This window comes from Bos mutus, chromosome 1 (genome assembly GCF_027580195.1).
Source record: "Bos mutus isolate GX-2022 chromosome 1, NWIPB_WYAK_1.1, whole genome shotgun sequence".
Classification (NCBI taxonomy): Eukaryota; Metazoa; Chordata; class Mammalia; order Artiodactyla; family Bovidae; genus Bos; species Bos mutus.
The window spans coordinates 76,379,113-76,393,427 of NC_091617.1; the positions used below are offsets into that span (position 1 = coordinate 76,379,113).

At 38.4% G+C, this 14,315-nt stretch overlaps 1 protein-coding gene across 1 annotated transcript in view; it reads left to right on the plus strand.

The window, feature by feature from the left end:
• The window catches only part of P3H2 (prolyl 3-hydroxylase 2), a 177,736-nt gene that overhangs the window by 146,476 nt on the left and 16,945 nt on the right, over window positions 1-14,315 (plus strand). The window contains exons 6-12 of the mRNA XM_005897670.3: window positions 125-214; window positions 2,053-2,093; window positions 4,406-4,500; window positions 11,022-11,149; window positions 11,940-12,035; window positions 12,599-12,749; window positions 13,629-13,746. Coding sequence (XP_005897732.2) covers window positions 125-214; window positions 2,053-2,093; window positions 4,406-4,500; window positions 11,022-11,149; window positions 11,940-12,035; window positions 12,599-12,749; window positions 13,629-13,746 — 719 coding nt within the window. The remainder of the gene's footprint in view (window positions 1-124; window positions 215-2,052; window positions 2,094-4,405; window positions 4,501-11,021; window positions 11,150-11,939; window positions 12,036-12,598; window positions 12,750-13,628; window positions 13,747-14,315) is intronic.

The following is a 14,315-nucleotide window of genomic DNA, read 5'->3' on the forward strand; positions in this document are numbered from 1 at the left end:
GGGACCTTTGTTGACAAAGTAATGTCTCTGTTTTGAACATTAATCATACCTGAAGTGTTATTTAAACTTACATTTAACCTTTAACTGTTATTTGAATATACGTTTTCTTTCCTTTTTTCTATAGGATTTGGCGATGTTTGTGAAGCGACATAAACTGGAATCAGAACTAATAAAATCAGCTGCAGAGGGTCTGGGATTTTCATACACTGAACCAGTAAGAGCAAAGAGGAGAGAGGAACAGTTATTTAAAAGAACTATTCAGAGTACTTCTTACTTATAATTTTACTCCCCAGATGCATTTGTTGATGATTCTAACCCCCAACTTGGTGATAAAAAAAACTGGGAGCAGGGGGTGTTTACTCTGTATATGTGATGAACTTTTAAGAAACTTTAATTAGATTTCCATGTCACTGAGCACTTAAGTCAAAGCAAATATATTTGCATGGGAAAGAAGTGTTTTATACATGATATGTTTGCCTCAGGATTGTTTTATTTCCTAACTTCTGTACATTTTGTATTTTCTCTTAAACATTGTAAAAATTAAAAAGACTTTGAAAGAACAAAATCAAACACAATTGTACTACCCATCATACTGGTCTTTCTCCAGTTGCCCATGTTGCATTTTAAATATTAGTCATAGGAATATATTCCTTTTGTAGAACTAATGCCACAGTATAGACAGATTTCTGTTCTGGTCTTCAAATAGCATAAGCAATTTCTATATCATTACACCTTTCAAAATTATTTTTAGTTACACCTATTGTTGGTGTTGGGCTTTCCTAGTGGCTCTGTGGTAAAGAATCTACCTACGAAGGCAGGAGACACAAGTTTGATCCCTGGGTCAGGAAGATCATCCCTGGAGAAGGGAATGGCAGCCCACTCCAATATTCTTGCCTGGAAATTCCATGGACAGAAAAGCCTGACAGGCTACGTCCATGAAGTTGCAAAGAGTCAGACACAACTTAGCAACTAAACAACAACAATTGATGTAAAATAAAGAAATTAATTATTTTCCTTTTGCTAAACAGTTGGTTTGCCTTTTTTCTTGTCAAAGTGAGTGCATTAAGTATTTTTGTTCTATTGAACTATGTATCTATAGAATAAATTCCCAGAAGTGGGATAACTCTGCCAACAAAAGATATGAGAAGGTTTAAAGTTTTGAGATTGTTTTTCTAAGAGAGTTTTCTGCTACCTTTATTATTCTTAGAAATACATAAAGTTTTATAGTATAGTTTACCCTGAACATCTCAGCAATGAGAAATAACATCTTAAAATTGTTCACATTCCTAATATATTATGTACAAAATAGTGCATCACTAGTTTTAATTTATGTTCCTTTGATGATCAGCAAAAATCAATTTTCACAAATTATTATTGATTATTTTCCCTTTTGTTTGAACTACCTGGACATGTATTTTTTTCAGTTATCTGTTGGTTATTATACAAGTAATTTATATATTTACATGTTAATACTTACTATTTAAAAGCACTATTTGTAATATATCCTATATATAATACATTTTTTTATCTCTTTTTGTTTATATTTTTATTGGCACATTTTTAGAATTAAGATGATTTTAATGTACATTTCTAATATGTTTATCTCCAGTCTTACTTGCTATTTGTGAAAATTATGTTATCCCAAATGACCCTAGGAAAAAAATCACCTACTTTATGATCCTATACAGATGATTAACCAAACTAAACTTTTTTGTTTCTTTTATTTATAAAAGGGGTAGGAGTTATACTTAATGATTTTATAAGTGTCTTCCTGCCACCAAATTCTAAATAATTTTCTTTGACAAAAAGGTGGATTCCTAGGCTAATTCCATGCTATTTATTTTTTAAATCCATTTGTCTTTGCCAAAATTGCATCAACCTTAGCCTTTCCTTTCATTAAACTTTTAAAATAAATAAGTATATTATAGCTTTATATAATATGCAAGTTTTCTAATATTTTAGGTCTTTTGAGTGTTTTACTTTATCTTATTTCTGTACATGGAATTTTAGTGACAAAACTACCAAGTTTTTTTTTTTTTTAATTTAAAACAGAATTATTGGATTCGTTATGGAGGAAGACAAGATGAGAATAGGTAAGTTCTCCATATAGAATGTTTATTTTTAAAGAGACGGAACACTTAGAATTATATTTATCGTAAAGAACTTTGGCTCTAGGGAATAGGCAACAGGACATAATTGAGAGAGCTTTGAACTGGGAATTAGGAATTCTGCATTCTGGCCTCAGCTCTTCCTCTTATTTCTGAGGGACCTTAAATAATTTATCTTCCTCTCTGAGTCTCTGGGCTTTTCTGGTGCCTCAGTGGTAAATAATCTGCTTGCTAATACAAGAGACTCAGGTTAGATCCCTGGGTCGGGAAGCTTCCCTGGAGAAGGGAATGGCTACCTACTCCAGTATTCTTGCCTGAGAAATCCCATGGACAGGGGAGTCTGATGGGCTACAGTCCATGCAGTTGCAAAAGAGTTAGATATGACTTGCGACTAAACAAACAAAAAACAAAATTGGGTCTCCTGTTTTTTCTTGTGTGAATGGATTGAATCAGGTAATCTCTGATAGCTAAACATTCTATGACTCTAAATCAGAGAAAGTTGGATGCTATTTTTGATTTATTAATAGGAAAGAAAGCAACAAAATTAACTTTTTAATGAAGAATTTTCTCACTGCATTTATTTGAAAACATCACACTTAAAAAGTTTTCCTGCAAGCTAAAATATTAAGTGTCATGCACTCAATCAGAAATGAATAAATGCATTTTTAAAAAATGATAGATGTCAAAAATTTACATATTCCAAGAAGTTCAAGGACTCATAGAACGTTGGACTGATAGCTACATGTTTGATTTTGTCAACTGAAAGAAAAAATGCAATCTGAAACCTGAAAGTTATGTTTTATTTAGCAAATTTTCTGAAGACTGCAAGCCCAGGATACAGACTTTAAGATTGTTCTGAGGGACTACTCCAAAGAGCTAAGGGAGGAACCAGGATGTATAGGAGTTTTGTTACAAAAACCAGGTAGTCAGAACATCAAAAAACTACTGTTAAAGAAAAACATCTCAAGTTAATTTAGCATTTTCCTTTGTATGGAAAGATGGACATGCCTGAGCTCATTGAAATCATTCCTTTGATATGCACTCAGCTATCTTAAGACTTCCCTGGTGACTCAGATGGTAAAGAATCTGCCTGCTAGTGCAGGAAACACAAGAGAAGCAGGTTCAACCCCTACGTCAGGAAGATCCCCTAGAATAGGAAATGGCAACCCACTCCAATATTCTTGCCTGGAAAATGGACAAAGGAGCCTGGTGGGCTATTTAGTCCATGGAGTCACAGAGAGTCAAGAGTCAGCATACACATTCTTAATCCACAAGATCATGAGGTCCAGACTATTATCAAAATCAAAAAACTGAGGCCCTGACAGGGCAAAGGACTCGGACTCAGTGTCTCAGCACAAAGGACTGACTGGCAGATCCAGATCTTCTTATTCAAAATCTTATGGTCTTCCTCTAAGATTCAAGAGCTCAACCCTTGTTATTCAGTCGCCAAGCCGTGTCCAACTCTCTATGACCACGTGAACTACAACACGCCAGGCTCAACCCCCGGGTAGCCTCAAATTTTTTCAAGATATCCAAGAATGCGATATATGTATTTAGATTTGCTCAGTTTGTATATATTGAAAGGGCAACATGCTATCATGAGTGTGTTTACAAAGTTTGACACAGAATTGTGTCTTCTTTCTTGGAAAATTCAAGACCCACTACACTCAAACATGATTTATGTCAGTTTGATCATTGTTCATTGATCATCATTGTTCATGATCATTTCAGTTTGATCACATGCTATCATGAGTGTGTTTACAAAGTTTGACACAGAATTGAGTCTTCTTTCTTGGAAAATTCAAGACCCACTACACTCAAACATGATTTATGTCAGTTTGATCATTGTTCTATGTTCAAGACAAAGAACACACACAGTGCTCCTAGCATTATAAACATGTACATGATCATTTTTTTCCTGCTGTGTTGGTTTTCAAAATCTAATGTCAAGGAGTTATATTATGGATATAAGGAATATAAAGGTTGCGAAAAAGATTTAGAGAAGTAAAATAGAGCACATTCTTTGGGGAAATAGAGAAGAGCTTCATGGAAGCAATGACATCTAATTTGATCTTGAAAGATGGGGACTTATGTATGATCTAAATGTACAATATGAAGTTATAGACTACTTGGGTAAGATATCCTTTGCCTTTGAACAATTTTATTCAATAGGATATTGCTATTTCAACTTTTTTTAATTTTAAATTTATTTTTTAATTACAAGATAAGTGCTTTACAGAATTGTGTTGATTTCTGCCAAATATCAACAACATTTTTTTTTTTTTTTTAATGGGCAGGGTCCCTTCAGGAGTGAATGTGGAGGCGGCAGAAGTTCATGGATTGTCAATGGGGAAAAAGTCATTGCCCAAGATAGACCGAGACCTAAGAGAGGGTAAGTATTGTTGACTAGGCCGGTTCTTACCCAGAATAGGGCAGAATACATTTTCACTGAAAAATGAAGAATAGGACTAAACTGCTCCAGTTCATAAAATTCTGAAAGCAAATTGTAGCAAGAATGTCTCAGGTGTGTATATTATTACCTTTGATTTTCACCAAAAGGGCTTCCAAACTCACTCACAGGAGTCCTGTGAGTTAGGCAGGGACTGTATGATTGTACAGTCCTTAGTTGAGTACCCCAGGCTTGCAGAGGTTACCTGTCTTGCCTCTCTCACATGGCAGGTGAGTGCTAAACTCACAGAATAGACTGTGTATTGGAAGGAACTTGAAGAGACACGTCACAGAGATATTGGATTAGTTAACCTAAAATCCTCAAGGCATATATCTGATCAGGGCTTTGATAAATCAGTAGAATTTAGATTGGATTGACAGAAGTGTGGAGGGAGCCATTCAAGTGGATACAACAAATGCCACAAAGGCATTGAGAAGGAAAGAACAGGATATTAGATGTCTACCTGCATAATTTCAAAATGAATGGAGACATAGGTGGAGTGTTGCCAAAAGTAGTTTTTTTAAATAGAGCTAAACATTTTTGTTATCATAAATTATTGGCAAGTGTATTACAAACCACAGTAGCAATCCTTTACAATTTTTACTACCTCTATATGTTTCCCAATTTTCCCAGAAAATTTACATACAATTCATTTTAATACTGGTGGCATCTCCTGTGAGACAAGTGTCCCCCACTTCACAGGCAAGAAAACTGAGGGTCACAGAGACTTACTCACCCATTCAAAGCCCCAGAGCTCGTATTAGCATGAGGAGGATTTTGAATCCAAATCTCACTTTCTTCTCTTCATCTGATGATGGAACATAGAAATGTCTAGATATCCAAAATGTATCCCCCATTGATTAAATCACTGCAAGATAAGAAGTTTTCAAAAACCTGCATGGAGAAGAAGTACAGTCCTCCTTTCCCTAACAAATGAGCTGTCAGCACATTTCCTCTAGCTGACTTGAAAACATCTGGCTCTGTGCACCTCTCACATTTCCCAGCCCTTTTCCTTCCTCAGCTTCCAAGTCACTTTGAGGCAGTAAACAGGATAATATGCTCATCTAATCTGACCTGGACCTCAGTTTGTGGCCACCAAGCCCAGGCTGTTTTACAAGTGCCAGGGAGCTTCATGGTCAGCCAGAGTTCATGCTGCTTATTAAGCCGAGAAATCACCCAGGAAGTGCATGCCAGTAAGCTGGGCACTTTGCTGTAAAAGTCAGGGAAACTTTAGGACAGTCGCCAAATTTCATAGCATTTTCTCCCCCGCCCCTGTGCCTGGCTACCAGGGGATCTGATGTCCAGAAACTGACTAGGAAAGCTAGTGGGAAGAGTAGAACAGAAGACTACACAGGATGGAGCAAGGTCATGAATGACTGGGTTATCAAATTCTATCATTTCTGCAGTTGAATGAGCTAATCTTAGGATCTTAGAATGTTCTCTGGGAAGCTACTTGAAAGCCTTCTGTGCAGTCACTGGAGATCAAAATAAGGTCTAAATTAAGTACACTGGTAGACAGAGGTTAAGTTCCCAACCAGAAAACACTTTCAACATCAGTCTGGCTGAAAGCGTGTGTCAGGGAAGCACAAAAGAATACATGCTTCCAGAGTAGAATATATTTCACCTTTTCTCATCTTCCACAAAAATATTGTCATCTACTCCCGTTATCTAACAGTATTTAATAGTATTCATATTGGATGACTGCCAGGCATTTAGATGGGAGTGACTCAGGGCTACTGCATCCCAGAGTGACTCCAGTCGGTGGAATATGCATGTCATCTTATTAAAAACATCTGTCACTTATCCATTCTTTTTTCAACCACCAGTTTTCCAAAAACCCCGCTTGATAATAATCCCTGAGTCAGTGGGGGTATAGTAGAAATAACTTTGACCTTGGAATCAGGAAGCTTATCTTAGTCTGATGTTCTCCAGAGTAACTGGTAACTGGAGACTCATTCTGTCTGAGCTTTGTGATCCTCACATGTAACAGAAAAATAGCAACTCTTTGGAGAGGATGAACATGAAAGTCTTTTGTAAACTGTGAGGGACTGTGCTCATATAGGAGCTTGGTAGCACACTCCTGTTGTTACTTGTATGACCTTGTTGTATTATGATAAAAGAGATCTTCTTGCTATGTCACGGGCAGTGAACACAAAGGAGCATTTTCTTAGATGATTCTTCTTTATTGCAATGAGAGAGCCAGAGCCAGGCACATACTTTATGAATGAGAGAAGAATTAAGTTGTTCAACTAACTTTCCTTGGGCTGTGGTTAAGAGTTGGCTGAACCCATCAAATCAGATCCCAGGAACCACAACTTATTGGACTACATTTTTATTTTTATTTTAATGTTTTTCTCTGTCTAGTGTGCTACTAGTCATTCATAGGCTGGTAGAATTTTTTCTACCATGTGCATTTTTGAATGGCAGGATTTATTTTTCCTTTTATATTTTTTTTCTTTCGAGCAGTAGGTAGGTTTTTGATTGTCTTTTGTCAAATGTATATGTGGGAAACCTCTGTAGGAAACTCTGTGCTTAGTGGTGATTGTGATAGCTACATGAAAGGCAGATTTCTAGTGTAGATTCTGCCTGAGCCTGTTGGAGCTTAGGTATTTTAGACTCCATGTTACACTTTGTCCCTTAACTTGATCTTTGTTATGTTACTTATGGCATGGTTGGGGAAATTTTGCAATATCTCAGTAGCCCTCTTTTATTTTTTATTTTTAACTGACTTTTAAAAATTTATGTATTGGTGTACAGTTGGTGCTAAATGTTCTGTTAGTTTCTGCTGTGCAATGAAGTGAATCAGCTATATGTGTGTATACATATACATCTCCCCTTCCTCTTGGGCCTCCCGCATGCCCCTCATCTCACTCGTCTAGGTCATCACAGAGCACCGAGCTGAGTTCCATGTGCTAAACAGCAACTTCCCACTTGCTATCTGTTTTACATATAGTAGTGTGTGTAATGTCAATTCCAGTCCTCCAGTTCATCCCTCCACTCCCCCACCATATCCACGCATCTATTCTCTACATCTGCCTCTCTATTCCCGCCCTGAAAAGAGCTTGAACTATAAGCCTACTTTTAAAAATACCCCAGTATGTCATGTGCTTATTTAGAGAGAGATCTCATTCAGAGCTTAACACAATATACCAGGCATATTTTACCAATTCAGTCATCATCATCATCATCATCACAGAAAATACTTATACAGAACATGGTAGGCATTTTTCTTAATGTCTTAGTTTTAGGTAACTTTTGAAGTCATGCTCTAAAATAAGCTAAATAAATTTAAAGTAATATACTCTCAATATTGAAAATGAGAAAAACAGCAAAGTACAAACCAACCTGTTCCACTAAACCCTTGGTCTGTCTTCCATTTCTATTTGAATTTTATACTAGGAAATTATTTCCAGTGAATCTACAAGTAGCTTGTCTTTTTTGTTAAAGGAACCTCTTTCTCTATATCTCTGAATGGAAATGGAATATATAGTTTGCTTTTTAATATTTGAGGAACTGCCTATAAACCTTAACTATATGGATTACAGCAACCTTTCTCAAGTGAACTGTGTTTTTTGTTAGGAAGTCCATTCCAATCTGTGAAAAAAAAAAAAATGCACAAAGTTATGTGTGTGCATGTTAAGTCACTTCAGTTGTGTCCGACTCTTTGGAACCCCATGGAGTATAGCCCTCCAGGCTCCTCTGTCCATGGGATTCTCCAGGCAAGAATCCTGGAGTGGGTTGCCATGCTCTTCTCCAAGCATTAAGGTAGCAGCTTTTAACAGCATACCTTTACTATCTCGGTCTCTGACAGCAGGACTCTGGGGTTAGCCTAGCTGGGTCCATTCTTCAGAATCTGTCACAAGGTTTCATCAAGTGTTGATCAGGACTGACATCTCTTCTAAAGCTGAAGAACTATCTTCTTCCAAGTTCAATAGCAGAATCCGGTTCCTAAAGACTATTGGACTGTGGTTCTCAGTTTCTGGCAGACTGTTGGCCGAAGGATGCCCTCAATTCCTTGCCATGTGAATCTGTCCAATACAGCAACTTATTTCATCAGAGTGTATGCTGAGAAGGTGACAGGTTAAGTCAACCAGAAGATAGGAGTTGCAATTTTATGTAACCAATCAAAGAAGTGACATCCCATCACATTTGCCATATTCTTAGTTAGAAGCAAACTCCAGGCCCCACCTACACTTGAGAGAAGCAAAGTACACAAACCTATGAGTACCAGTAGGCAGTGATAATTAGGGGCCAACCTAGAGTCTCTTTGCCATAGAAAGGAAGCGGGGACAGGAAGGAAGGGAAGGAGCAAGGGAGGTAGGGAGGAAAGAGGAAGACACAAAGGAGGAGAGGAAGAAAGGGTGGACATTACACTTATTTTACGGTGAGAACTGCTGCATATTATATTGATGCTTAGCATGTTTATAATGGCTGTTCACATATTTAAAGTTCTAAGATATCCTCTTAAATGTTGTTTAACCCACTACTTCCCAAACATATATGATCAAGAAACTCTTTTTTTCATTAAAAACTTCTCTGTAGTATAAAGTTTGAGAAATATTGAATTTGAAAAATTGACTTTGTATGTATATTTTCTATTTATCCAAAAGATTGTTACTAAAACTGGGAGCTTGTGGGTATATTGATATTTTCCTGGCTCCCAAGAAATTCTATATTTATAAATTTTGCTGGCCAGTTAGAAAAATGAAGAGGGGCAACTGGTGGATCATCTGAATAACCACTTCTAGCCAAGGATGCCATGAGATTTCATACCTCAGTGGGTATGGATGCAGTTACTGTCACATTGGCATCTGTTAATAACACTTCAGTGGTCAAAGACTAATAAGAAATGAAGTAGGACAAACTTATGAATAATGTATTAGGACCAGATGAAGGCCAAAATTCCTCATGGTCCAGTAAGATTCCATAGTAGTTTCAACAGAGAAAACTTGTAGTAGGATGAGTCATTACACACCAAAAGCACTCTGAGGAATGCCAGCTCAGAAGAACCTGGGCCAGACTGCTCAGTAGAATATTCATGTGGAACATCGCCTTTTAGTTTCCACAAAATAACATTAGCCATTTTATTAACACTGTTGATTTGAATTTAGCTGGTTTTATGGTCCTGCTTGTATCGAATCTTGTATATTGGTTTGGATATGATAGTTATATGAGGCTGTAAAAATAAATACTGTACTCATATTTTTATGACTGCAAATCTGAAAGTAAAATCACAGTGCAAATAATTTGTCAGCAGAGATAACCATACATTACTGAAGACTGAGAAACACTGACTCATTATTTTAATATTCCATTAATCATGGGCTGTAGTGACTCTTTTATCCCAACTGGACTAGTAACATTCAGTGCTGTTCCCTAGTTTGACCAATCTAATTTAAAGTCAGAGGGTAGACATCATTTCAATTGTCTCTTTCTTATTTGAAACAACTGTGGGACCCCCACCCACCCCCCGTGTCCTCCATGGTAAGCTGCTGCTGTTGATAGACATCAGGTCTTTTAGGAGTATTATAAAGAAGAGAAAAACAAGTTCTGCTTTTCTGTTCGGTTTTCTGGTTCAAGATGTTTGTACTTGGCTACAGTGGAAGCTTTCTTCACCATCAGAGGCTTTGTCCTTCAGTCTTATTCTCTGTAAGGAAAGGACCGTGTCAGATCTAGATTTTGTAATTACACCACATAAAATGTAGCCCCAAAGCACCACATTTTGAAGAGTCTTTGTGGGGCTAATTTTATAAACTCTGTGTGTGTGTGTGTGTGTGTGCATAAAAATAAGTATTCCAAAAGCCAGACCATCTGTAATCAATACGTGGTGGAAATAAGACTGAGAAGGAGTCAGGTGACTTGAGTGTGACTCTCCTGATGTGCATTTACTCCCTGACTTACCTGGTGAAGGCACTGCTCTAGATACTTGTGAAACTGACAGCACAAATATGTCATCAAGGAAATGCTTTTCTTTTTTCTCAAGTGTTTGGTTGTCCTGCTGTCTTTTTTAAAGGTCTTCACCTACCTTGAGGTCTTGTCATCTGATAATTGCACGAGATGTTGTAGCTGAAATAGGAACCGAGAAGCTGTGAAGAAGGGAAGGGCCATCTACTGAGAGAATTCTGGAAAAGTCTATGATTTTCTGAGCAGAATCCCATGAGATGCCCAGTCTGTTTTGCAGAATCTTCCCTGGAATCAAGTGAAAAAATAGAAACTCCTATACAAATATAATAATATGTATTAATTATGACATCGTGGAGAAACCTGCTAGCCAGACATCTCCCTTTTTCTTGAATCTATATTGAGCTTCTAGAGCTTCCCAGTGTGTGGTTCTGCCTTTGCATTCCTCAGTATTAGTGAGGAAGCCGACTCTCCTGAACTGCACATTGAAAGCTGCTGGGTGTTCCAGCCTTCCCAGCTTAGGGACAGAGATAACAAGGACAGCCATGTGTTTGTCTCTGCAGGTGGCCCTCTGCTGTATGAGAACATCACGTTTGTCTACAACTCAGAGCAGCTGAACGGGACTCAGCGTGTCCTCCTGGATAACGTCCTGTCGGAGGAGCAATGCCGGGAGCTGCACAGCGTGGCCAGTGTGAGGACCGGAAGCCTGATGCTGAGCTGGCCTGGCCTCAGCCTATGAGTGCTTTGATCCTGGGCTTACTTGAAGCCAGGGAACCAGGCCTGAAATACCACTTTCCAAGGACATTGATTGTGGAGGCACTTTCAGAGCCTTTGGGTTGGGTCATTGTAGTTTTGTCCAGATCTGGACGTGGCTGTTGGGTCTGGAAGAGCTAGAGGCTTAATTCCTAGGACTTCAGTATCCAGCATGTGTCCCGCTATGATATGAAGTCATTGGGGAAATGTCTTTATATTTGACAGAAATTAATCAATATACTGGGTTTCCCAAGTGGCATTAGTGGTAAAGAACCTGCATTTCAATGCAAGAGATGTAAGAGAGGATGTTTTGATCCCTGGGTCAGGACAATCCCCTGGAGGAGGGCATGGCAACCCACTTCAGTATTCTTGCCTGGAGAATCCCATGGACAGAGAAGCCTGGCAGGCTATAGTCCATAGGGTCGCGCAGAGCCAGACACAAATGAAACGACTTAGCACAGCACAGCACAGTCAATATATTAATTATTTATATTCTAGCTATTTCTACAGCATATGGTGGTGGCATCTGATAATACAAATGTGGGGTGAAAGTTAAGTAAATTTCCCTCTTTTGATCGGAAGAATTACTGATACCAGAATCCTGGAATAAAATGGGAATGGTTCTGACTATTGACTTGGGTTCTCAGTTTTCTGGCAATCAAGGCAGAAAGGGGGTTGTGATGAATCCATAATCATCATTAATAGAGCATCCTGTATTTCGCTTCCAGGGGATCATGCTCGTTGGTGATGGATACAGAGGAAAAACTTCACCCCATACACCCAATGAAAAGTTCGAAGGTGCAACTGTCCTGAAAGCACTCAAAGTAAAGACTTAAACTCTTTTGGATTTAAATTCCCAAGTGTTAATGCAAGATCTTCTAGAAATGCCAGATTCAGGGAAGGGAAGGGTTTAGGATATAGACCTATCAGGTTGTTGAAGGGAGCAAGTATGAAATGACACCTTCATTGTTTCTAATCATTCATTTATCAATCCATTCAGTTATCAACTTACCAAACTCTGTAATTTCCTAAGTTTGCATCTGACAAATAATATACAATACCCTTGTCCTCAAGGAGCTCAAGGTACAATGGTGAAAACATACTCAAGTTATCATTCTGTACTGCTAGAAATGTTTTTAGAAAGGAGTGATGGAAGTGTTCTGAGAGAAAAGAGGGTGATTAGCTTTTAACTTCCCCTCTGTGATTAGGCTTCTTTCAAGGGCTCATTTTCCTAACCCAAACCCACAAGTCTGTCGTAGTATTCCCACAAGCCAACAGAGAGCTGAGCATCCTATATTGGCTTAATGATTTCCTCAATAATTGGCGTCTGATGTCCTCAAGCCCTCCAATCAACCCAGTGGTTTCTAACATTCTTCCTTTTCTTCAGTTTGGTTATGAAGGCCGAGTCCCCCTGAAGAGTGCCCGTCTGTTTTATGACATCAGCGAGAAGGCTCGAAAGATTGTAGAATCCTATTTCATGCTGAACTCAACCCTGTATTTTTCCTATACGCACATGGTCTGCCGCACAGCCCTGTCTGGTGAGATCTCAGAGTCTGAACTTGTTCCCGTTTACTCTCTGTGAAATGAGAAAGAAAACAATGTGGAACAAAGCTCTAGGAATGTGTCAGACTTGATACAGAAGAGTTCTACATTTTTAAAACAAAAAAAGCTTACTCATTCTGATTTTTCCCTTCCCTCTTTTTCTACTTTGCTCTTCCCTAAACTATTAGAAGGCCATCACTCTGCCTGTGTTCCTTTCCAAATCCATTGCTTCTGCTTGTTTCAATCACATTAAAAAAAAAAAAAAAAACTTTTCTGCTCTAGGTTTCCCTTTTCAGGGTTTCAGAACCTGGAAATTACAGTCCCCATTATGTCCACAAGCATTGAGGAGAAGTGCTTGGAAGATAAAGGAAACATTAAAAGAAATGTTCTTTAAAAAGACAGAGACCTCCTCACTCCCTGGCATCGCTATTTCTTCTCCACGTCTTCTCTTCAACACCCTCCTAAGGAGGAAGGGGCAAAGACTGTCACAGAAGTAGACTTTCCACTTGTGAATTCTCAGCTGCATAAACTCTGTTCTTTTTAACATTGGCATGTTATCCTCAACCTTTTACTGCTGCACACAAAGCACAGCACGTGAAATGCATGGAATTTCCGCATGTATATTTATAGAGAGCTTTCATAGCTGAAGAAGACAGGTGCGACTTGCCTGCATTTTTTTACAACGATTTCATATCAAATACAGGATCAGAATCACTTGACTGCGCTTGCCCGGTGCTCTTTAGTCTGCTCTGCCTTCTGACTCCTCAAATTTGCAAGGGACATCATCCATAGGAGAAGACAGATAGATTGTCAGCTTTGCTCTTGGAGGTTATGGCACTCCATCTTTCATGCATCCCTGTTCCCTTTTCTGGCAGGTCAACAGGATAGAAGAAATGACCTCAGTCATCCCATCCATGCTGACAACTGCCTGTTGGATCCAGAGGCCAATGAATGCTGGAAGGAGCCTCCTGCTTACACATTCCGGGACTATAGGTACCACCAGCCCCTGCTTCAAAATAAAACTTTTGCCCAATAATTATCAAAACTCCATGGAAATTAGAAAGCTGATCTGTTTTGCTGTCATCACACTCATCTCGATGAAGCAGAGATGCTCAGATAATTTTCTTAAGCAGCTGCCACACCAGAAGTGCCTTCAGCATGTCGTATTTTTATGTTAAAAATCCCTGCTCATTTTGTTGCATCCTATTTCACAGAACACCCGTTTTGTTTTCATACCAAAAAGTGAAGTTTATGTTTTTTTTTTTTCTCACTTGGCTTTCAGTTAAATATATCCTTGTGGTATATGCATCTCATTTTGAGAACAGAGGAGATGCATTTCAACATGCAGAGGGATCTCATCACGTCATTTACCTATGTCTGCGTCTTGTAAATAAGAAACTGGAAACTCAGGAGAAAAAAATGTATTCTTTTATTGAATGATATTGTACTGTGTAAAGGAAAGCATCAGGAGTTGTAGTCACCATGCATATGTGTTCATAACTACACTGTGCTCTATACAAAAACGTTTATTGAGCGCCCCCTACCTGCAAGGCTAGGCTACA